The 26,131-nt window shown below is 40.1% G+C and overlaps 1 protein-coding gene across 1 annotated transcript in view; it reads left to right on the top strand.

Annotated features, from left to right (window-relative positions):
- Window positions 1–26,131, top strand: part of MALRD1 (MAM and LDL receptor class A domain containing 1) — a 476,497-nt gene that overhangs the window by 223,198 nt on the left and 227,168 nt on the right. Inside the window, exons 23-26 of the mRNA XM_039526296.1 lie at window positions 6,531–6,687; window positions 10,038–10,148; window positions 14,167–14,380; window positions 22,302–22,549. Coding sequence (XP_039382230.1) covers window positions 6,531–6,687; window positions 10,038–10,148; window positions 14,167–14,380; window positions 22,302–22,549 — 730 coding nt within the window. The remainder of the gene's footprint in view (window positions 1–6,530; window positions 6,688–10,037; window positions 10,149–14,166; window positions 14,381–22,301; window positions 22,550–26,131) is intronic.

The raw sequence follows: 26,131 nt of genomic DNA, 5'->3' as shown, positions 1-26,131 counted from the left end.
CTGCGGACCACGTGGTAGAGCACTCCCGTTTGTGCCTCATTTCATAGCCTATACGAATGCCCTAATCTCTGGGACAAGTCTCTCCAGAAAATTTTGAAAGATCTTGGTTTTGACCCAGTGTGGAATGGGAATATTTTTTGAAATCTCTACAAAATTTTGTAGGATGGAAAAACTATTTCCCACCCAGTGTGTAGAACTCTTTTGTGAGTATTTACAGACAGACTTGAGCTTGAAAAAGTAGCTAGGAGCTGCACAAGTTTTCCCTGTTCTGGATCCATTTCTGGGTTGTTTGCCCATATTTATGTATTTTTAAGTCTAAACTATAACTTTATCTATTTAAACTGAGTTGCCTTTTTTGAAGTCACTATACTCTGTTGCTTATCCTTTTAAGCTGGCAAAGGAATGTTAATATGGGTGCATGTCTGCACTGCTTTTGCAGCATGTAATGCCATCTCTGTATAGCTGAACTGTGCAGGGCCAGAAAGTGGCTCTGAAGTTTACACACTAAAAAATGTAAGTAAAATTTATACCACTTCCTACCTCCCTACAAGCATTGCCACAATAGCAGTTTCCTGACATTTTGTGTGTTTGTCAGAAATGCAGAAGGTCAGAATAACGTGTGGAAGGTTATAAACCTTGTAATGACATATATCATAGACTTAAAAAGTTTAAATAGTCAGAATTTTGACCAGCCTCTTCAGAGCAGGCTACTCTCACTGTAAACAAAGAATAATGATGATCAACGGAGGATCAAACTGTAGAATGATGGAAAGGTCAATGTAGCACAGATTACAACCATCTTTCATGGAATAGATGAGGCATTAAAATACTGATAGTGTACTCTGGTGACAAAGTACATGAAAGAAATGACACAACACAAATCATCTCTCAGAAGCATCATTGTAATGAGAAGAAAGGAGTTCTTTAACTCACTATTAGCCATTTGGTCAATGAGCTTGCAAAGTGAGGGTTCCTCCTTACTGAGACCACCAAAGGTGAAGTATTAATGCTTATGTTTGTAAACCGCTGATTCATCTGAGAACCAATTTATTTAGAGATTCTCTGTGAATTTGTGGTAGTTCCAAAGTAGAGATAAGGCTGAACTAAAACACCATCTGAGAGCATTTCCAATGGCTGGTAAAGGTCAGATTTTTATTTGAATTTTGAACCTAGACACTATCACTATATGGAGCCAAAACTTGATTCCAGATATTCCCCCAGGAGTTGGGAATGTTTTTTTCTGTTTTGGAGCCACTTCCAAACACTTCAGCTCCAGACAATCTCTATTGTGAAGCAAAGGATTAAAGTTTTACAACCTGAATTGGCAACACTGGGTTAGGGATTTTGGGAGGGCCTGCAAAACAATTTACACACACACACTCTCTCTCTCTCTCTCTCTCTCTCTCTCTCCAGCCTTCAAAACATACCAGAATCTAATCATGATCACATCAAGGTGCATGGAGCTGACCTGAAGGTTTTGAGGAGGATGCCTACTATAGTTTTTTTTAGGCATTCCCATATTTAGCTGACCTCCTGTATATAAAAGGGTGTTGGGAAGCCAGTGTTTGCAACAAACTCATACTTCAGAAGTGGAGTCCAGCTGCTCATGCTGAGGTCTGTGCTTCCAGTGAACTTCATTAAAATGTTGGCAATTTTGTCTTTTGAAATTATTTAGTGTTACTGAAGTGTTACAGGAATTCCTGTGTATAGGGAACACTTACACTAGCTCAGTAAAATTAATTGCTTTCAGAGGGTAAATGTCAACAATATAATGATGCCTGCTGTAGCTGTCAACATTGAGACAAGCTTTCCAGTGGATAATTTTTCAAATAAGCCAGGGATCTAGTGGCCACTAGGCCCCCAACCACAGAAGGAGTCTGTGTGCATTGTAGCACTCATGTAGCACTATACTGAACACCCAATTCTACCACCTTTATTAATGTCAAACTGTGCTCTGCTGCATGATTGGCCCCACTGATTTCATGAGGTGTCATTAACAAGTGTGGGTTTGAGAGTGGTCCTGCACAAAAACACAGCATTTTCAGATACATGTTAGAAATGAAAAGTGGTGAGTTAAGGGAGATGTCAGTAAATTGCATGACTGAGAACTGACACACCAAAAGTAAGATTGCCAGCTGACCCAACGTGCAATAGCAGATCTCCTAGACAGTGAGTTGGTAATATCTGAGTGAAAAAGCCTAATAGGATGGGGCTTGAGGAGTAGGGTCACCAGATGTCCCCATTTTATAGGGACAGTCCCAATATTCAGGTCTTTGCCTTATGTAGGTGCCTATCACCCCGCAGCCCCTGTCTTTATTTTTCACACTTACTATCTGGTAACCCTATCGAGGAGAAGTATTTTAATATAGCCAGGACCTATTCAGCTCAGGGGATTAAAAAACAGCAGGGCCAGCTCAAAGAATCTTTCACTTTAAAAGCAGCTGTTTCATGTATTGTGTGCTAGGTAATAACATGAAAGTATGCAATGTTTCTAAAACTAAACTGGCTCTCGATTGAGAGAACTTTTTATAAAGGTACTTCAGCTGCAGCTAGCATTCAAGCCATGGGCACGAAGACTGATTTCTTGGTGCCTCTTCCAAACTCTTCTATCCTGCAACATGCACTCCTACAAGCTTCATGCAATTGCTACAACAACCAGTGTAAAAAAAAAACCTCAAGGTGAGCACAGTATTCACCACTAGCTTCTCAGTTTTGTGAGAAAAGTTGCTGCTTCATTCTGTGTGACCTGCAAGCAATAGAAAAGCCTTTCTGGTGAAAGCCCAACTTTGCAAGAATTGCACCAATGAATTCCTGTGTTTTAGGTATCGTTCAAACCACTGGGGATGATTTTAGACACATCAGCACCATTTCTGGGGCATCGAAGCAGTGCATTTCAATAAGCAGCCAAATTTCTACTTCTCAAATGTTTTTGAGGTATGGTTCAGAACAGGGTATTCCTGTTGTGAAGAAGTCTATTTAAACTTATCCACACATCTTTTATGGAAAAGATTCTGATGAAGAAATCCAAAGCAAAACCAGAAATTCCAAATTACTTCAGAATGATTGAATGTCACTGAGGTAATGGCCTTTCACAATAAGACTAGCTATGGGAACAGCAATTAGACCCACTTGAACCAGGAGGCTATCTGCAGCTACGCAGGTTCCAGAGCATTACCATTTTCCCTGTGTGTAGCTTTATTGGGAAAAACTGCTAAAAATGCCAGGTCTGCTCTGAAGTTTTTAGTCTGACTTACCTTAATTCACATAACACTTGGGTAAACTTTGGTCTGATTTCTTATGACCAAAATAGCTGCCCTGCAAACATCTACATCATCATCTTGGAACAGTAGCTTTACAATTACTAGAGTCAGACCATCAGCCAGTGTAAATCTCCATTGATTTCAAGCTCCTTGAAGTCAATGGAGCAATATGATTTACACCAGCCCCTACTTTTTAAGATACTGTGTTCTGCTTTTGTTTTATGAAAAGCTTCACTGATAGATGGCTTATACAAAGTTTTATTGGTGAAGGCATTTTTAACAGGTGGCTTGGAAGGCCAGGCAGCCTAGTGGTTAGAGCTGCTGGCTTTCAGCCCCCTGCTTGGTTGAGGCACCACAACCAACCCGAGAGCAGAGAGCCAGCTACTCTAACCACTAGGCCGCCTGGCTTCCAAGCCACCTTTTACAAATGGAATAAGGGGACACAGTTCCTTCCTCTCCACCAGATCCCAGCCCAAGGCCCTGTTTACATCAACCCCTGAATAGGGGAGAGGGCGGGAGGAGAAGGGGGAAGGTGCCCCTCCCAGCAGGGAGTCAGAATCCACTGCCCTGGGCTACTTCCTACCATTCTGTTCAGTTTGGGGCATGGTCTCTCTAGTCCAATTTCCTGGGCGGCCTGCTTCCTATAGGGTTCCTTCTTGGGTCTTGGGCAGTGTCTTGACGCGGTCCCAGGCTTCTTCATGTGGAGCAGCCGTCAGCTGGTGACGGTGAGCCCCACAATGTCTCTGGGGTTCGCTCACTCAGTGCTGGAGGCTCCTTCACAGTCTCCCTTGGCTGGTGCTTACTCCCAGATTGGCTGCAGGTATAACAGAGCAAGGCTTGCTGAGCCAAAAGGCTCTCTTTAACCTCTGCTGTGCTGCTTCATCACAGTCTACCCATAAACTACCATGCACTTTCCTTCTGTTATAAGAAAGAAATATTTAAAGAAGGGGACTGGTTAGCAATGTTTTATGGGTGATGGTGGACACATTAGCTCTGATCATTACTATTTCTCTCATGCAAGTATTTGATTTCACCTGTGCCTACGTGCCTGGATAGACCCAGCCAACATGCTGCTGTGTTTTTATATAGTTCTTCATTTTTCCCTTATGAATCATACATATCTCATGTACCCCAATTAACATATGAGATTATCTGCACAATGACATACCATTGCCTGAATAAATCCTTCATTTTATGGGATCTTTTACTACTTCGTTTTTCCCCCCTAACTCAAGAAGACATGCTGGGAATTATTCACCTCTCTTTATTTAGAGAGGTTTTTACACCAGCTGTTGTAGCAATACCATCTTATACAATCAAAGCAACCTCACCAGCTAAACAAGGTATGGCTAGATCAGAGATTGTATGGGAGACCTTCAAGGAACACCTAGTGACTTTAGAAAAGTATTGCTGCTGATAACAGGGGGAAAAAAAAGATGACTATCCAATCAGTTCTGAACCATGCTGCTGAAGGTGTTCTGCACAGCTTCACAGTGATCTAGAATTTGCCTTCACTTCCCACTTCTACACTTCCTCTTCTACGCTACAAATAGGCTGAAACTATAGGAGGGGTAGAAACTCTTATGTTTCAAGACATAATTTAGCCATTGATTGCAGGGGTTAGAAAAAACTTAAGTCCTGGGCAATTGATTACATAATTGTCCATTACTGGGACTTTAGACCTTACTGTTCAGCAAAACTTTTAATAGTAAAGAAAATGAACCATTAGAACCCCATGTGGGATGTCGTAGATTTTCCATCACTTGACGTTTTTAAAATTGGGATTTGGATGAGTTTCTAAAACATATGCTCTCGCTCAAGCACAAGATATGGGCCTGCTGAAGGAATTACTGGGTGAGTTCTATGGCCTGTGCTATTACAGGAGGTCAGACCAGATTCTCAGAATGGACCTCGCCTTAAAATCTATGAATGGAGGCAGGATACTGGCTACAGTGATCATTGGTGTGATCTAATAAGGGAACTTCTATGTTTCTAACCCCTTATAGCATGCACTGTTCAGCAACCCCAGATGTTGTACCCCAGAGATGGATCATTTTACCTGCCAATGATATGCAATCATATGTATATCCCTCATCTACCGTAGAGGCATTCTGGGGCTTAATTAATATTTGTTATAACACTATCATCTTATGAAAGGTGCTGTATAAAGTATTATTACAGTTTTCTAGTGATAAACGTGCATACCTTCTCTCAAAGTGACTCCAATTGCAAAACTATCATTTCCACGCCTCAGAACAAGAGAGAGGAAGTCTGTGACTAAAGCATTAATGAACAGATTTGTATTCATTATTTTAAAATGTTCTTTAAAGAAGCAGTTCAAGTCCAAGGCTTCAAGGAATCTCAGCTGGATTATTGAAAAATGTTTAGAATTTGTAATATCTGTTCATTCCCCTAGAGCTGCTGGAACTCATCAACAAAACAATGCACCAAATTCTTAGTTCTAACTCAGTGGAAGTGACAAGATCCTTTAGGAACTGGGGTCTAATGGTTACAGCTGAGAGCCTGAACGTTAGGCTTCTATTTCTGGCTCAGCTGTTATTTTACAGAAGTATCTCTGCAAGACACCAACCTCCCAAGCCACTCCCTTATTTCTAGGGCGACCATATTTCCCAAAGTGAAAATAGGACACTCTGCAGGCCTCATCCGAGCCGCCTGCTGTAGCCTGTCACCCGAGCCCCACTGCCCAGTGCTGGGGCTGACAGCCTGAGGCCAGGTGCCTGGCGTTGCCATACACATGTGCCTCTAGGGGGTGTGCCCCACTTTTTGGGTAAAACTGGGCTTTTGTTCCATTTGCTTTTGCCAATTGATAATCAGTTGCCGGCCAGGCACAGTTAAGTCCAATTGGACCTTGTGCAAGATTTTAAAAAATGGGTCCTAAAGTTGAATCCTAAACCCTTCTTTAGTCTCCTAAATAAGTGATGCAAAATTGCTCAAAATTGCTGAGCACTCAGCAGCCTCCACTGAAGTCAATGGAAGCTGCTGGGTGCTCATTGCTCAGTCATGTATATCAGTCATGAAAATCAGGTTATTTAGGATCCTAACTTTAGGAACCAAATCTCAGCTTTAACTTCCCTGTGAAATGGGAATAACACCTGTCTTCCCAGGGGTTTTGTAAGATTTAGTGATATATTAATTAATTAAAGAGCTTGTGGCTCCTCAGATGATTGCAAAGCAGTATTACCATTTGCAAATCTAGAATTTTACTATGAATATATGTATTGTTTTAATAAAATCTGCTTCTCTGAACAGGGTTACTAAAGAAGGCTGGTATCTGTATGCAGACAGTTCAAATGGAGAATTTGGTCATACTGCTGACATTGCCACTCCAGTCATTTCGCTCACTGGACCCAAATGCAAACTGGTATTTTGGAATCATATGAATGGTGCAACAGTGGGTTCTCTGCAGGTACTGAAAAGACATTAGAGTTTTCTGAAATTACTGTATAAAAAGTCATGCCCTATCATTTAGTTTCCTTAAGTCTAGACTGCTAATAAATGATAATGAACAATTATCCACACTTCACTGCCCCCAATACGGTGTGATTGTGGGAAGTGTTAGCTGGAGTAAACTCCTGAAATGGTAACTTTTTACAGAATGGATGCAGCTTCTGTACAAGTAAAGCTTTGTACTGCATAATCTCCCTTGCTATTAAAATACATTGAGTGGATATCTGAACATCAAGATCTTTGGTTGTGACCAAAGGGTTACAATATGAAACTATCTTTTGTTAGTTGGGTTTTTTTTTAATTGGCTCATCTGTGTGATTTCCCCTTGAGGTTTCATTCATCTTGTTGCTTAATTTGATTGAAACAAGCCGAATCGAGATTTTACTAGCATCTAATTATAAAAAATATTTTACCCTTACCCCATTCTGCACACCACTGTAAAAAGGAAAGCACTTAGGCTTAGTTTACACAAATACCTAACCCATGTAACAGCATATTGACCCAATTCATCTGAACTAAGAGAATAAAACAGGGAAACAATTCTAGACAGGTTTTATTGCAGCAAGTATAAATAATTGTTATGGGGTTATAAATGTATAGTATAGAACAACAGCAGCATTTCAAAAATCCGTAGTAAAACTATTTTGGATAAAATACACAAAGGCCAGATCCTCAGCTGGTGTAAACTGGCAAAGCTCCATTGACTACTCAAATACTATAAGTACTTTTAAAAAGGATGCTGAAAAACTGGATAGAGTTAAGAGAAGAGCCACAAGAATGATTCATGGTCTGGAAAACAGTCCCAACAGTGAGAGAGATAAGGAGCTCACCCTATTTAGCTTATCAAAGGAAAGGTTAAAAGGGGAGTTGATGATGATCTATAATTACTTACAGAGGGAGAATATACGAGATACTAGAGGGCTCATTATTTTAGCAAATAAAGGTATTATAAGATTTGATGGCTGAAAGTTGACATCAGTATTGTTCAAACTGAAAATAAGACTTTTTAATAGCGAAGATAACTCATCACTAAAAACAAGGGATGTGGTAAATTCTCCATCACCCACAGTCTTTAAACCAAAATTGGCTCTCTTTCTAAAAGGTTTGTTTTAGTTCAGCCACAAGTTATTGGGATGGATGCAGGAATGACCAGGTGAAATTCTAAGGTCTGTGTTAAGTGGAAGGTCAGACTCATATTGGTCCCTTCTGGCCTTAAAAATCTGTTATGAATCTGTCTGTGATTCAAAAATATTCAAAATAACTAATCATGGAGCTTTCATTTAACTGTTTTGGTACCAATCAAAAGCTCTTTTCCAGTGCCTTGTTTGGGAATAAATTGGAAATGCTTTCCTCACTAATATTCCAAGGTCTGGTATCAGATTAAAAACTTGTGGTCAAACTCTGAATTAAGTACTCTCCCATTACAATATGCACCTCTATCCAGTAGAAACATTCTGTTACAAACATAAAAACAGTTGCATAATTGAATTGCCAAAAAACTGGATTTTGTATATGCAAAGCAAGGTGGACAAACTTTCTCAGCTTTCTATTGTATCCTTATTAGCTGCTGGATGTAGGTGTAACTTACTAGGAGAAAGAAACAGATAAGTGAGACAAGCTGGAAGCTTAAATCAGGCTTTCTCAGTGTAATGAGGATTCAGAACTGGTCATATATCCCCCTAATAGGCCTTCCCATCCTGCAGAGTACTGAATATTCCAGGCTTGATATAGAAAAACATTTAAGCATGTGTGTAACTTTAAGCATATGTCAAAATTTAGGTAAATAAAACCACAGAACAATTAGTATAACCTGAGTATATCTTCATTAAGTACTTCTGTCATACTTTTCCTTCCCAGGGCTCTCTATATCTCTTAAGCTCGAGTCTCTTTAAAGATTAGACATTTCTCACATTTTAAAAAAATAAAATAGATATACTTGGATTTTAATGGGTCATAAAATATGATTGCATTTAGTCTTTACAAAGGTATGACAACTGGCAAGAAATGGCAGAAAGTCTGAATTTCTAGTGAAGAGCTGGGACTTGCCTATTAAGGAATAGTATTTGACCTTGGAAAATTTACATCCAAGTCAAATTGTACTTTTTTAGAAGATCATAGTTATTCTCACGTTTGATAACAACGAAAACATGTAGATGTATTATAATGTACATTTCTGTTTTCTCCATTATTTTTACCTATTTCTGTAAGCCATTATTGATGGAGGATATCTGTAGACTCTTACCTTTCTTGTCACTCCTTATGCTTGGAAAATAATATCCCCATCCTCTGTTTTTTGTATTTTTTTTTTAAAAACCACTTCTGAAACCCCATGTGTTCTGTGAAGCATCTCACCACTGTGTCTGTCTTGTGTGTTTAATGTATTGCACTCTTCCCCGTTGTGTCTCTAGAGTGAAAGCTCTTCAGGGCAAGGACCCTGTTATTCATTTGGCACAGCTTACCTGTTGTACAGCATCACATACGCTTCTGGGACTACATAAATTTAAAAAAATGCCAGTTTTTCATTAAAGTGAAAAATGTCTAGGTCATCCTAGATCTCAAAAATAGGATTACACTGTGAGGGGAAGATGATAAATCCTTGAGAGGAGAGGCAGTTCTGGAAACAGGGGATGTGATGTAGTTTTGTCAGTACTGACTGGAGAGACAGCTTGACATGCTCCATCTACCTGATATTGTCAGCTCAGTTCAATTCAGATGCTCAAGAAGTCAGAGAGAAGCACATTTAGGATTGCTGCTCATGTGGAGAAGTGACTCTCCAATTCAGCGACTATTCACTGAGGCAAGACATTAGGAGGATATTTTGTGCACCCGCCATTGTCCAAACAGATCAAGTTTTCTGTATTGAGAGGACAAGTTTATTTATGAATAAATGGGATGTTTCTTGTGTAGTTGGGGCACCAAAACACTCCTAGAACCACAATGGAATAATCTAATAGACATATGAACTCTTAGACCTTTCATTACTCTTGCCATTAAGATTATTTTCTTTATTGCATTCGTGGGTTCTGAACCTATCGGTTGCTGAGCATCTCTTGTTTGTGGCTGAGTGCTCTCTACTCCTATTCAAATCAATGGCAACAAAAAGCACTGAACTCAGCATGCACACAGGACCTGCTCAGAACCAGTAGCATGAGGTTCACAGACTAGTAGATCACACTCATGATTGTTTTCCACTGATGATTTTAAAGTGTGGGATAGGGGTTAATGTAAGGGCAAACTCCGACTGAAATGACTATATTAATGAGTTGAGAGAGATTTGATGTGACCTGGAATTCACAATTTCTCTTCCAGATACTCAGTAAAATTGGTGATGTAACTTCTGTCCTTTGGGTTCAAAGTGGCTCCCAAGGCGCTCAGTGGAACAGAGCAGAAGTGTTCCTAGGAATTCGCTCTGATTTTCAGGTTTGTGCTTCTATTTCATGTTCCCCATTAAGTCAATTCTAGATTACATTTTATCTTAATCATTCCCATTTGCACTCTACACACTTTGTAGCTCTTCAATTCACATTGGTCTCCTGAATATTAAGAACAAAATCATAGAATCATAGAATATCAGGATTGGAAGGGACCTCAGGAGGTCATCTAGTCCAACCCCCTGCTCAAAGCAGGACCAATCCCCAACTAAATCATCCCAGCCAGGGCTTTGTCAAGCCTGACCTTAAAAACATCTAAGGAAGGAGATTCCACCACCTCCCTAGGTAACCCATTCCAGTGCTTCACCACCCTCCTAGTGAAAAAGTTTTTCCTAATATCCAACCTAAACCTCCCCCACTGCAACTTGAGACCATTACTCCTTGTTCTGTCATCAGATACCACTGAGAACAGTCTAGATCCATCTTCTTTGGAACCCCCTTTCACGTAGTTGAAAGCAGCTATCAAATCCCCCCTTATTCTTCTCTTCTGCAGACTAAATAATCCCAGTTCCCTCAGCCTCTCCTCATAAGTCATGTGCTCCAGCCCCCTAATCATCTTTGTTGCCCTCCACTGGACTCTCTCTAATTTTTCCACATCCTTCTTGTAGTGTGGGGCCCAAAAGTGGATGCAGTACTCCAGATGAAGCCTCACCAATGCTGAATAGAGGGGAATGATCATGTCCCTCGATCTGCTGGCAATGCTCCTACTTATACAGCCCCAAATGCCGTTCGCCTTCTTGGCAACAAGGGCACACTGTTGACTCGTATCCAGCTTCTCGTCCACTGTAATCCATAGGTCCTTTTCTGCAGAACTGCTGCCTAGCCACTCGATCCCTAGTCTGTAGCAGTACATGGGATTCTTCTGTCCTACGTGCAGGACTCTGCACTTGTCCTTGCTGAACCTCATCATATTTCTTTTGGCCCAATCCTTTAATTTGTCTAGGTCCGTCTGTATCCTATCCCAACCCTCCAGCATATCTAGTGTCATCTCCTCCCAGTTTAGTGTGCAAACTTGCAGAGGGCACAATCCACGCCATCCTCCAGATCATTAATGAAGATATTGAACAAAACCGCCCCCAGGACCGACCCTTGCGGCACTCCGCTTGATACCGGCTGCCAACTAGACATGGAGCCATTGATCACTACCCATTGAGCCCAATGATCTAGCCAGCTTTCTATCCACTGTATAGTCCCCTTCCTGGTCCCCAGACCAAGTATCTCAGCTGTATGCTAGTGAAATCTATGAGGGAGGGAAGAGAGGTATACTTCAACCCAGCCCCTGGAGCATCTCCATCGCTGCTACTCCAGCTTAATGAGTGGAGGCCCTAATGGCACAATAAACCCCAGCATACCCTTTCTAAGGTGGAAGGAGCCATGTAGCTGCGGAACCTCCCCTAGCCCTGAACCCCACTTGTGTGACAGCTTCCCCAAATTCTTTGTCAGGTGGGGCATTGCCAGGGTTGGGGCTAGGGTCCTAGGTCCCAGCCCTGTGTCTCCACACAAATACACACCCACCCTCCCTCCTAGGGGTCAGTGTCAAGCACCACACTTAACAATTCAACAACAATTTTAGCTAAGCCAGACAAAGCCAGAAGTAGACTCAGCACAGGAACTCTGGCAGGTGTTATACATACTCGCTTGTCCCAATACAGCATACAACACGTCTCCACCCCCCAACACCTAGTGCTACACACACACATCCCTCTGCCCCACAGCAATGCAACTCCCCATCCCCCTTGGGTCAGTCCAACCTATCCATGCGTTCTGATACTGGCCTGGGTTGTGAGGACAAGCTGGTGGGTTCTGCCGTGTGGTCTGAGGTGCTTTACAGTCTGTGCATCTGTATGAGTTCCCTTCTCCAAGCACCAGTGTAGCAGCTGGCTCTCCTCCAAGCAGCTCCTAGTTCAGACTCTGCACCCCTACACTCTCCTGTGTCTCTGTCCCAGCTCAGCACTGCTGCTCTTGAGCTCTTTCTTTGTTCTCTCTCCAAATCTTCCTGGACTTGTCCCTCATCCCCATCTGTTCATTGGCTCAGAACCTCCCAGGGTCTCCTTGTTTTGGTGGGCACTTCCCAACCAGCCAGTCAGGTTTGCACAGAGTGGCAGGGAGCGGAGAAAGGAAGGGCAGGGTTGGGGAAAGGTTGGATTTGGATGTGGAGCTCAGAGAGGTGGAGAGTAGGCTGAGGAGCTGGGGAGAGACAGGACAGGCAGAATGGTTTGGGAGGTACATGGACAGAAGGGTCTGGGCCTCTTTGTCAGGTGGGAGTTATCAGGGTTAGGTAAGGGGTCCCCGCTCCCAGCCACACACCTCTGCCCAAACACCAACACTCCCTTCTAGAGGGTCAGTATTAACCCCTGCAACAAGCACCAGGCTTAACAAGAGAACAACAGTTTTATCTAACCAAGGTAAAGCCAGGAGTAGACTTGGGTCAGGATTCTAGCAGGAGTTTACAGACTCCCTTGCTCTTGATACACAATAAGAGCATAAGAACGGCCATACTGGGTCAGACCAGTTGTCCATCCAGCCCCGTATCCTCTCTTCTGACAGTGGCCAATGCCAAGTGCTTTTGGGGTAATGAACAGAACAGGTAAGCATCATGCAATCCAACCCATATTGCCCATTCCCAGCTTCTGGCAAACAGACACTAGGGGCACCATCCCTGCCCATTCTGACTAATAGCCATTGATGGACCTATCCTCCATGAACTTATCTAGTTCTTTTTTGAACCCTGTTATAGTCCTGGTCTTTACAACATCCTCTGACAAGGAGTTCCACAGTTTGACTGTGCGTTGTGTGAAGAAATACTTCCTTTTGTTTTAAACCTGCTGCCTATTAATACACAGTACATGACCCCCCTACACCTGGCTAGGCGCACACAGACTTTTTGCTCCATGTCAGTGCAACCCTCTGCCCTGCCCCAGCCCATTGGGGCAGTCCAACCTATCTGAGTACTCTGATGCTGCCATGCACTGTGAGTTCAAACTGGTGAGTCTTGCTGTGTTTTCTCAGCCGTCCTGTCAGCTCCAGGCTGTGTGTCTGTAAGATTCCCCTTTTTGCAAGCATCAGTGCAGCAGCAACAACAGCAGCAGCCGGCTTTCCTCCAAGCACCTCAAAGTTCAGGCTCTGCACGCTGGTGTCTCTGCCTCAGCTCAGTGCTTCTGCCACTGCAAGCACTGCTCTTTCTTTGTTGTCTCTCCAAATCTTCCTGGCTTTGTCCCCCATCTGGTCATTAGCTCAAACTCTCCGTGGTGAGCCATACTTCATCCTATGGCCTCGTTTTGGAGTTGCACTCCCCAGCCAATCAGGTTTGTGGAGAATAGTGGGGAGAGTGAAAGGATGGGAGAAAGGAAGGGGAAGAGGGTCACTCTACCCAGTCCCATCCCTGTCTTTCCCTTGTGTGGCAGAACTGTGCTGATTCCACTCCAGAAGGGTCTTCTGTACTCATGGAAGGTAGGAGCAGGATTTTGTACCAAGTGATGTTAGTTAATACGTGTGCAGCACTTTTGAAAATATAGCACCATACCATATAAATGGTAAACATAAGCATCAATGCATTTGGGTTGTGACTGATTCTTATTCATATGTTTATTTAAATATCTGCCTAAAGCATCTGATTTTACACTCTTCAAAATATAAACAAAAAATTCTCCAGCACAACAGAAAGCACTGGGAAGTTTTCCATTGATTTCAAGGGGAACAAGATCAGCCCCTTGCTTTCTAATTGTACACTTAATGTATTTTTCTTTTTTGCCCTCTGTTATTGTAGGATTGTGGCTCCTCCAGCAGCTACAGTATCAACCTTTGAGGCATAAACCAGCACTGATTCATGTTTATGCAGCTTATATTTACATCAGTAAGAACTGAAAGCAATATCTAGTACTAAACATTTAGAAGACTTGGGCAACTTGCAGGAAGCATAGATACATCATGTTTTGTGTACTACACATGGCGTGTTTCAAGCTTTTATACTTTTCCCTCAATATTTCACTGACTTTTCTCTTTGTTAGATTATTTTCAGGGCAAAACGTGGTGTCAGTTATGTGGGAGATGTGGCAGTGGATGATATTTCCTTTGAAGATTGTTCCCCTTTGCTGATCCCAGACAGACCCTGCACTTCTGAAGAATTCACATGTGCCAATAAGTACTGCATCCCAAAGGATAGTCTGTGTGATTTTGTGAATGACTGCGCTGACAACTCAGATGAGAGCCCTAACATTTGCAGTAAGTATGGTAGTTCCTCACTCAAATTATCAGAAGTAACTGTGCCTGCTGTGAATTGTCAATGTAGCAACGCTATTGGCAGTTCATCAACAAAGAAATTTAAAATAAGGTTAATAATGTAAGTATATTCCTTAGGTTGGTGGGGTTTTTTTCTCCGTTTAATCTGAAATCATGTCTTGCAAAATAAAATGTGCTGCTCACAGATTTTTCCCAACGTAAATTAATTCAGAGAACAGCTCTGCCTTTTAAAACAAACAGAACCAAATCATTGTTTTCCGTATGGAAAAAATAAAAGCAAAAAATATGTCAAGCAAAATACATCTGGGATCTTAGGAACCTTGCTTATTTTGATGTGTCAGGAATTGTCAAGTCTCTTAGCTCTTTCATGAATACCAGACAACTTTAGTTTTGCAGCAGAAATCAACAAACAATATTTTCAGTCTAGAATTCAAAAACAGCACTTCATATCAAAAGTGTACTTCTGTAAAGGATTGGATCACACTATACTCTATTTCAGTATTGCTGGCAGCCTCTTCCGCCAATAAAATCTTGGTAAATTCTCATTCAGGCAAATCTGCATTGTTTGGTACACCTCAAACAGCTGTTTCATTGTAAATGTTATGAACACAGCTCATCAAAAATTAGATTATGACAAAGAAGAGATCATTCAGTAAACACCAGGTCAGATTCTCAGTTAGAGGAAATCAGTGTAATGCCATTTAAAATCACTTGAGCTGTGCTGATTTATATCAGCTGAGGATTTGACCCACTGTTTCTGGTTTCTGCATGACAAACATTTTCCTTGGTTTCCATGAATGGTGATGTCAGTGTAGACATACTGGGACTGATTCTGATTTCACACAGCTGTAAACCAGGAGTAGAGCAGATTGAAAATTTGAATTTCCATCTTGTGGAAAATTCTAATAGTTTCACATTTGTTTTAATTCCGAATTCGGATAAAAAGTCAAAATATCAATATTTTTTGCAGAATGGAAAGTTCTAAAATTTTTGTTTCAGAGCAAACAATATTTTGATTTGCAAATGTCACTTCATTTCAGTACTTTCAATTGAAATTAAATGGTTCAACATTCCCAAATTGAAATGTTTAGTTTAATTTGTTAAACCAAATCAAAGCATTTTGTTACAGCTTAATTACAAATTGAACTGCTGCAGTGCCTGCTGGTGGTTGTAGTTCGATGCCTCATGTCCTCATTCTTTGTATGTGTCAGGCTCCACTGTGAGACTGCATTTCGCATGATGCACTATGGTGGTTCAGCCAGATAGGAAACAGTGGTGCATCATGGGAAAAGTGGGGAACCCAGCTGGGGAACCCATTCCATAGAGGAGAGTGGGGACATGAGGCACCATGGCACTGCAGGCAGACCCATGTTCAGGGGCGGCTCCAGGCACCAGTGCAGCAAGCGCATGCCTGGGACAGCAAGCCACGAGGGGCAGCCTGCCGGTCGCTGTGAGTGTGGCAGTCAGGCTGCCTTCTGCGGCGTTTCTGGTCCCATGGTTTAAGGGGTAATTCAGCGGCGGGTATGCTGAAGGTGCGGGACCAGCAGACCTGCTGCAGAACCGCCGCCGAATCCGCGTGACCGGGATGGACCTCACGCAGAAACGCCGCCGAAGGCTGCCTGACTGCCGTACTTGGGGCTTCAAAAAACATAGAGCTGCCCCTGGCCACATTAATGCTGAACTGATCCAAAAATTCAGTTTGAAAAAGTTAAATGGTTAGATTTTGGTTGACCCAATCTGAAACCAAGTATTTTGTTTTGATTTTCCTGACAGAAAAGTTTAAACATTTTGGCAAAATTGAAATATTCCTGCAGAAAATTTTGCTTTTGTGGAAAGCACATTGTCTGTCAAAACAAATAGATCCTAGACATTTGGATGGAACATTCCTAATTTACTGTAAAAAAAAAAAAAAATCCAATAAAGTCACTGGATTTAAACACTGGAATGGCCCAAATTGAGAGAACAGGGCCAGAATCAGCCCTAAAGTTTCTATAGCAGAGTTCATTAGACATATGGCCTAATTTCATGCAACTGTTAAATATGGAGAGCCAGCTTATGATCCAATTCCTTTGGTTTAGTAACACCTTATTTCATAAGATGTTCAATAAGAGTCTCATAGTCTGACCCATAGTATCACCATAAAACACAGACTTGGCGAAATGGTCAACTTAACTTAGCCTTACATTTCCTTGTCATTGTACTTTGCAATATTTGTGTTGCCTTAACAATGTGTGTGGTGTTTTGATTTTCTTAGTGTTTTTTTCTTGCATTTAAAAGGTGCTAGAGCAGGGGTCGGCAACCTTTCAGAAGTAGTGTGTCAAGTCTTCATTTATTCACTCTAATTTAAGGTTTCATGTGCCAATAATACATTTTTACGTTTTTAGAAGGTCTCTTTATATAAGCCTATAATATATAACTAAACTATTGTTGTGTGTAAAGTAAATAAGGTTTCAAAATATTTAAGATGCTTCATTTAAAATTAAATTAAGATGCAGAGCCCCCTGGACTGGTGGCCAGGACCTGGGCAGTGAGAGTGCCACTGAAAATCACCTCACATGCCGCCTTTGGCACATGTGCCATAGGTTGCCTACCCCTGCGCTAGAGTGTACTAGTGTTTCCTTCCCTTTTCTGATACTTTTCCAATGCGAAAATTAGAGAACAGCTAACTGTAATTTGCCAACAAAAGAACAACGGACAGAAATGTCTCCTGTGTGTTCCCCCTGCCCCCTGAGGACATTATTTCTGTAACATAGCCTAATGTGACTTGCTCTGGTAACAGTGCCTCCTAGCCTCCTTTTCACATCCTCTTCTCTTCACAGCACTTAATGTTAACAGATGAAATTCTTAGAGACTGGAGCTAGAATCTGGAGACTTCAGTTATTTTTCATGAAAACATCTTTAAAAAACTGCTTTTAAAACTACAAAAACAGCAACCACCACACTCTTGGTCACTAAAGTGAACAGCAGATGTGGGCATCATAGTTTAATTTTCCTTTGAACTAAATGAATGACCGTGTAGTCAAATCTAATCTGCAGCAGGCAATAAATAGTTCATCAGCTTGCTTCTGCTCTCAGTACATTTCTGTGACTCTATAACTTGTAATAGTCACTTCTTATATTTTAAAATTTGGTTACCAGATCAAAGACATAAGCTTACCAGCTACAGGTTAATCAGTACTGCACAAACAGGAAGAGACAATATCTAAAAACATGTACTGAAGAAAGCATTCACCTTTGTGAATACAGCGAAAAATCCGTTGAAATGGCATATAAAAGTTGTGGCTTGTGTCCTGAACCTTTATCTTACCTTGGATGATGATGATAACAAATAAAGATTAGATTGTTTTTTTCAAGGCAAATTTCCCAAAAGAAAAGAACAGAAAAAATGCACATTTCTAATTCTGTGTAGTCATTTAAACAGTACAAAATGAGTTATGCATTTGATTGACTCCATTTCCATTCTAGAGACAAATATAAATCAGCCCCTAATATTGCTGACTACTCAAATTTACAGTCTAATAGGTTTTTGTCTGGGAAAAAAATCAGCAGTGAATTTGATAGTAGTGAAAGTGGGGCCTTTATAGCTTTGGTTTGAGCCTACACATAAGGGATATAAGGTAGGCAGATTCTATACAGTCTTCCCCACAAACTTCTGTCTGTAAGTGTTAACATGATTTTCTGTGGAATCCCAGTTTCAACTTACAATGGAGACTGCCAAGCATGGTAGATTAGTGGTTTTGTGCTGAAGAAAAGTATCCATGAGACTATATATTGAGATCACAAAACTCATTTTGACTCATTCTTTCAGGTCACCAGAAGTATCAGATTAGTACATGCTTATGCACACTGCAATTTATCCTCAAGATTTCTCATCTTTCAGTTCTTGTTTCATGGTGAAACTTCTGTGTAAACCAGATTTAGGTGGTCATTCTGTCAGTAATACTTGGGACTGATGGCTTTGGATTGACTGTTGATGTGGCTTGGCAGAAGAAAATTCCCATAAATATGAAACATAAACTTAAGTAAAAAGAAAAGCAATCCAGATTTTTCACTTTGATATTGCTTTTTCTGTAAGTATTTATGGTTACAAAAGATTTTGGGCCCAATTACCATTACAATACTTAATTTTATGGTATGCATATCCTATTCAACCCTTCTCATGGACAATAACAAGGGTTTTGTTTTCGTGTCATAATCCAGGTCTGACCTAAGGCTGACCTTTCAACGGTGAGCTTTTTTCCAGTTTTATGTCATGGTAAAGTCTATCCTAATTTACCCCAGAAAAGTGCTGTTTCCATTTCTTTTTCATTCTGTAGGCTGCCTCATAACAGAGAGCCATTAAAGGATCCCCCTGCCCACTGATTTTTTGTCACAATTGTTCATTTTGTGGAGCTACCAGAGAAGGATCCCTTCACCAACTGCTAAGCCGCAAATGACCGTTTGAAAACGATTCCCCCAGGAGTCTTAGGTCTGTGCTGTCTTCTGTGGAGTCCTTAGAGGAGAAAAGTCTGCAGGGTTCAAGTGTAGAAAACCAGAAATTGGTAGTGCTGGTGAAGGATGGGAGTGGGGGCAGGAAGCCTGAAGGATATGCTGATTCAGCACATCTGTTTAGTAGCTTTCAGTGATGGGCTTTTATGGATCCTTAGCCATAACTCTAGGTACCACTGCACCCCCTGAATGTAGAGAGCCAGGCTACTTCAGAAATTTGTGATTTTACAACTTTCTGCTCCAGACTGGGAGAATCTGGCCCATAATCTCTACAAAATCCATGACGACCCAAAACATGAACAGAGCAATATTGCAAGGCAATACCCACAAAGACAGTTAATGTAACGGTGCTCTAAAATATGATTCTTCTGAGACACTATTGCTAGTATGTTGTTCAGTATGTGAATCCATCTTGTGGATAAAGGATTTACTTCTGTACAGGAGTGCGTCTTCTCATAAAGGGAGTTTTTGTTTACAACACTTTATAGAGGATGGATTGTTAACTTTATAACTTTGGATATTTGTGCTGGAAAGCAGATCAGGTACTACAAGTGTTAGTGGGCAGACTAAGGTTACCCTGGGGACAGTCAGCTCTTTCAAATATCTGGGATTTATCCCTGCATATTGCTGCTGAGAGAATGATCAGGGCACAGCTTTTATCAGGCCTCTAATATGATAAGCACTGGTCATTCTATAGCTGATTAAATTTGTCACAGCTATTGTTCTTCAAATATTGTAATATGTTGAAGTGTATCATTAGTACTGCTTTGTTAGTGTAATTACACAGGAGTATAGTAACCACAGAATGGTGTCATCATGGCAGAATATATTGCAGCATTATTACAACAGTGTTAGGAAACTGCAGGCATCTTTACTGTACACTGAGGCTAACTGTGCACCAGAGGGGATCTCTGAGCCAGCTCTGAATAAGCTGATGTGGAAGTGCCTAGTGGAAGTGGGCTAAAAGCGGGATACATGTTTACTGTATGCAGATCCTTCTGAAAGAGGCTCAGTAGGGCAGCAGTGTTGTTCCAAGCCCAGAGGCTGGATGAGTGCCACTGGAGGGGCTGCACAGCCACCCTCTGACCTGTCTTTAGAGCTGGGTGAAATTAATTCCATTTCTATACCTCTCCCACAGTGAATTCCCTACCAAATCCTGGTAACTTGGTGTCCCGCTGTGTCTGTAGGAATGAATTTCACCCTAAGTAAACAATACTTATGTCAATTTAGTCAATGAATTGTTATGGCCCAGATTGCACCTGGCTCTATGCCCACCCCTGTGAAGCCTCCCCACATCTTAGTTCAGGGGCTGGGGAGGAGAGCAGGGCTTGGAGACTGGAACCCCCCCTCCCAATATGTAACATGGGTGGAGATCCCCAGGAAGCAGGTGGAACCTTGGCTGTAAGTTTCCTGGGTAAGGGTACAGTTTTGGGAAGAGAAGTGCTGCACATCTTGTCTGCTAAAGAGAGACCTTAATGCTCATAAGTAAAGTAGTTTTGTGAAAAGGAATATGGCGGTATCATTAAGCAGTTAAACCTTCAACTGTAAATCTGAATTTTTAGTTTTCTACCCCATTTTTACTGGAAGAATGACCCATTTAAAATTGCTTCATTAAATAAATATAATAAAGGCCCTGAAGCTTTAATTTACATTGAAATGCTGGCAAAACAAACATCATAGAGCATCAGTTTGCCAACTGCAATTCTCCAAAGCATCTCACTCGTTAATTTTGCCAGCTAACAATATACTTCAGAATGAAGTTTTCATTTCCCCAGTTGTAAGATTGAAATTGTAATTTTTCATAAATTCTCAGACTAGAAAGGCACGTTAGCTTAGAAATAGGTTAGCTTTTGCTCTATTTAATTACCTCTTTTTATACAGGTGTCTCATGTAGGTCATGTGTGGCCAATATAATTTTGATCACATGCTTAACATTCCTAATATAAAATAATTTATTTCTTAATTATTCAACTGTTGTCCAACTGATTAACTAGCTAATTCACCAGCCCTGTTCCATTACTCCAGAAGCAACAGGTTGGCTTTGCCTTTATACCTCTTGGTTCACAGAGGTACCTGCTAGAGGGAATTTTACATATAATATGTGCAGCACTAGTTAGTATATTAAATATCAGTATAGTTTCAGGTCCTGATTCAGGAAAACATGCTTCTATGTGAAAGGTGCTTGAGCATGTGCATACTAAAGGGAGATGAATTTAGCAAGCGTGGGAGTCTTAAAACTCATAATGAACATGGGACAGAAGTTGGGGCTGCAGTGAATTTTGTTGGCCAGTTACTCGTAACTGAAAGTTATTATTATGTTTTGAATGACTATGTGCTAATCCTTTTTGCACAACTGACCTTTTGGTCATTGTTCAAGACTATACGATATTCACAAACAAAAATTGTCAGGAAAATAAACAAATTTTGCTTGAATTTTCATTAATTTTTTTTTTAGTTTTCCTTACTTCTTTTTTACAGACAGTTAAATTTCCAGGAGAGAAATGTTGGGGGTGTTTGGCTGTGTTGTTTTGGTTCAAGCCCATCTCTAGGGCTTGAAGAATCGTTGCCCTCTCGCCTGAGACTTCTAAACAGATGCCACTTAAAAACTGCTACCTCTTAGATGTTGAACTTTATCAGACCTCAGGTTCTGTTTGTACTTTAACAGAAGGCTTTTGTGAGTTCTTCTTTTGTCAAACAAATCAGGATGGGTCATTTGAAGAATTGAGCTTCAAAATACTTTTTCTTTCCAGCAATAACAACAAGAATTATTTGAGGCTTGATCCAAAGCCCACTGAAGTCAATGGAAAGATGCCCGTTAACTTTAGTGAGCTTTGGCTCAGGTTTGTAATTATCAGCAAATTTTAAGAAAATCTAGATAAAACTCTTAAAATATTGTAATTCTGTTAACATAAATTTATATGAATAGCTGACTTAAAATGTTGACCAATTTGGCACTTTAGAAAATAAATCTAAGTACTTGAAACTTGTGAAACAACTGTACAGGAAATATAAAACATGCATTTTATACATATAAATATAATCAGAGTTTGACAGCTTTATGTACAGACATAAAATAATGTTCAGTTATAAGCATCTCGATTTGCATATTGTCAATTAAAATGTGTGTGTTAATTCTTACTGAAAGCAAATGGTTAGAGAAAATAAGCTAGAATTAAAAGACAGAAGTTGTTTGGTAATCAGAAATCCTTTTAAAATGATCTAATTATCAGCAGTCTTTTTATGATAGTAAACCAACCACTTGTCTATTAAAAAGACTCATTAATAAAACAAGTTCATGGGGTTTTTTTCTGTTGTAAGGATGTAGATAAATCACTTGTTTGTCTATTTGGTTATAAGTTGGTTCTTTGGGTCTACCTATATTTGTACACAGTGTATTTTACAATAATTTTCACAGGTACATCCATGGGGCGCTGTGATTTTGAATTTGATCTTTGTGCCTGGGAGCAGGATCAGAATGATGACTTTGATTGGAATCTCAGAACTGGCAGCATCCTGAAATCTGGCCCTGGACCAGCTGCTGATCATACCTTGCAAGGGCCATCTGGTCATTACATCTTCATAAAGAGCTCATTCCCTCAGTTGCCAGAGCAGAAGGCCAGGATTTTCAGTCCCAAGCTAAGCAGAAGGAGCAAAAACTGCAAGGTATGTCAAGGCATAATACTGGGAGGTATGCACTTGATTTGTAGAATGCTACAAAGTAATCATCACTAATGTGATAGATTATCACTAACGTGTTTCTTAAAGAAAACTGGCATGTTCTAAAAATATTATGATCCTGATCCTGTGTTGACCTTGAAACCAATTACAAACATTGTGTTTCTCATGGTGCAGAAGATTAAAGAAGAATGACTTCTGTTGATGAATTAAGTACTCTGGCAGACTTGGAAGTAGTCAGTAGTAGAAGCAGATATTGTCTGTTCAGTGGGTGGCTTGGAAAAAGCTTATATAACAAAAGCACTGAAAAACCTGCATATATCTGCTTTGTGCTTTAATGGAGAAATTGAATAGAGGTACATTAACAACTGGATACAAAGGAGTGTAACTGGAAATGGAAGAATACATGATGAGAAGATTCTTCTCACTGATCTATCAGTGAGAAGGGAAGAGTAAACTTTTATTTATCAAAGTGCTACAGCACATTTGTCATTGGTCCTGAAAAAAAGCCTGGTAAACATTTGGAAAAAATGGATTGAAAGGCTGTCTAGTTTCAGTGCATCCTCTGCCTTCTTTGCTAAACTGCTGTTTTGTATCTTCTTCTTAACCTAGTGGCTTAAAACAGATATGCCTGTGGCTCCTGCAGTCACAGTACACTAGAATGGCATTTCTGGAATTTTTTTGGGAAATGTTTTTATAGTATTACGTGCTCTGTTTATATACTGTATTTTCCCACTCATTGACTCTTGTTTTCCACAATTTTAAGGTTTTACAATGTGCAGATAAATGGGGTTGTCATGACAGATTAACACTCTATTAAAAGAGGGTTATTAAAGCATTCTTGCTAACCTAATTGGTAATGCATGCATAACACATACACTTTCTTATTTAAATAATAAACCGTACACCCGAATCAAACATAAATATTGCCAACTCTGTGTATTTTCACTAGCAGAAATAATTTTGTTTACCATTGTCTCTCCTTCCTCCTCCTGTATTTAACTCCTGCCTTCCTTCATGCACCCAAACTTGCACATGTGAGCATGCATAAAACTACTGGAGGAATAAAGGATTTGAGGCCTTTGTAAGAAATATTTTTATGAGACATTCAAAGGAGGAAGGAAAGGAAGTTTGAAGGCAGCGCCAGGAAGGGGTTTCCAGGCATAAAGGGTGGTGTTGAAGAAGGCCAAGAGAAAAGACAGGAGATTAAGGGGTAAAGTTAATTTAGCATTTTGGATGGAGTAAAGACAAGGTGAAAGATAAAAGGAGATGTGGGCAGAGGTCAGAGAAACCTAAGTTGTGTACAGCCCTGAAAGTTAGGGGAAGGAATCTAATGAATCTTGAGTTTAAAAGCGAGCATTCAGGAAATATAATTTCGATTCATAAATGCAAGATAGAATAAATCACTGTTAGCATGTAAATATCTACCCAGCATACTAGCAGAAATGTCAGCCTTTTCAATTTATCCATTTACGTGTACACCTGCTCATCAGTTCTTTGCTGTTCTGATCACAAAACAACCACTCCTTCTCCCATCACCTTGAAGTATCTCCGCTACTAATTATATGGCTGGAATTCTTAATCCATCCTCATACAGTAAGTGAGTTCCAGTCCCTTGATTGAAAGAAAATACCAATGCCTGCCTGCTTGCACAAATTTTATCATTTTATTTAATTTTGACTTGTAAAAGAGGGTGTTTCATCTTTCATATTAGAATTTTGCAGAGATTCATTTTGTTTTGCTGATTAACACCTATACAGCTACTTTATCTTAGTTGCCCTCCTGACATGTCTAGTTTCTATATTGAATCAAACTATCAGAAATCTTCTTGATGCTGACAAATTTAAATTTGATTTTTAAAGAGCCTTTGATTTGAGCTGATTCTGAGTGTACAGGTGCAGAGCTGCTCTTTGGAACTGAGGCAGTCTAATCCAAATACATTTCTAAATAGATTTACTGAATTTTTCAAATGGAACCTCAGCTCAAACTTTAACCCCTTACCCAGATAGTTCATACTGAAAAAGAGAAAGTGTAATAGTGATTTGGGAAATTTACTTTTAACAGTTTTGGTTGGTTTGCTATTTTCCAGATCACTTGATTTCACTTTCTATATCTTCTTGTCAAATCCCAAACCCTTTATAGATAAGAAATTCAAGAAATGTTAAACAAAAATGATCAGATTTTGTTATACAAATATAACATGAGTAACTCAGTTTGTCAATAAAGAAAAAATAAACTAACCACTAAACATTTAACTTGGAAACTCTGGGCCATGAACTTGTGTTTTCCAAATCAGTTTCCTAGCAGCCTTCTGAAAAAGATATATGAAAAAACATCTTCCCCTATATTTGAAAATTTCTGCCTACATCCTTTCTCCTTATGCTCTCGGTCTCTTAGTCCCACTCCTTTTAACATCTATGTGTAAACAATAAAATATGCTTTGAAGAAATATAGACTAACTAATGATAAATGGTCCATTGTATGTATATTGATTTATACTGTATATTAAGTGCCAGAAGAATGGAGGAGGGTCACAGCTGGCAACAATTAGCTTGTTCATGACTAAATGTGTTTATCAGGTATATAGAATTGCCTTTAATCTTTAAGCAGAAGACCTCTTTCCTATTTTGAACCAGTCAAAGCCAGCTTTGACTTTTCAAGCACTTTTTTGAACATCTCTGCAGTTTTGAAGTTTCCTTCTATACCAGTTCTTCAAGAGAACTTGGATTTGAATCATATTGACATGCACACACAGATGGCTGGCTTTGTGAACTGTAGCCAACTGTATTTTGATGTTCAGAAGTGCTGGTGAGCATCAGTGATTGAGAGGCAAAATAGACATGGAATGGAATAAAGAATATAATGAAATAAGGATGATAATCTTGTGTTTCACAGAATACATTGATTGCCTACAGGGATCAGGAGGGTTTTCTCTCATGCACACAATTGCATATTTAGCTACATATATAATAGGGTGGGAATGGGGATACCATTTTCAGTTGATGCCACCTGAAGATGCAGATTCCAATCTCAGCTGACCAGTGTACTCGTCTGATATACAAAATCTTATGTTCCACAAAAACTACCTGTTTTAAGGCCCAGGACTGCACCAGAATAGATACGTTTTCTTATTTCTTAGAATGAGCAGGAGTCTAAATTCTTTGGAGTCAGTGCAGAAGCTACTAAAGTATACACATTAGAGCCATAGGGAGAAATCCTGGCCCCACTGAAGTCAATAGCAAAACTCCCATTGACTTCAATGCACCCACCATTTCAGCCATAGAAGATATGCAAATTGCTAAATGTAAAAGAGACAGAAGGCAATGAAGAAACAGTGTGGTTAAAAAGCAAGATATATTCAAGCCAAAACAGTATTCTTCAAAAAGTGGAAAGTGATACTAATAGAAAGGAGCATAACTTTATGGCAGGTATACTGTGTAATCTGTCATTAAAATCAGTTGCTCTACAGACAACTGAAGGATAGTGAGAGTTGAGTCTACATTTTGTCAAGTGCCAAGATGATCCCATAAATTACAGACCAGCAAGTTTTACTTCAGTACCAGGAAATTA

This window comes from Mauremys reevesii, linkage group 2, assembly GCF_016161935.1.
Source record: "Mauremys reevesii isolate NIE-2019 linkage group 2, ASM1616193v1, whole genome shotgun sequence".
NCBI classification, from domain to species: Eukaryota; Metazoa; Chordata; order Testudines; family Geoemydidae; genus Mauremys; species Mauremys reevesii.
Note: the sequence above shows the minus strand (reverse complement) of the source record. Positions and strands in the feature narration are given on the sequence as shown.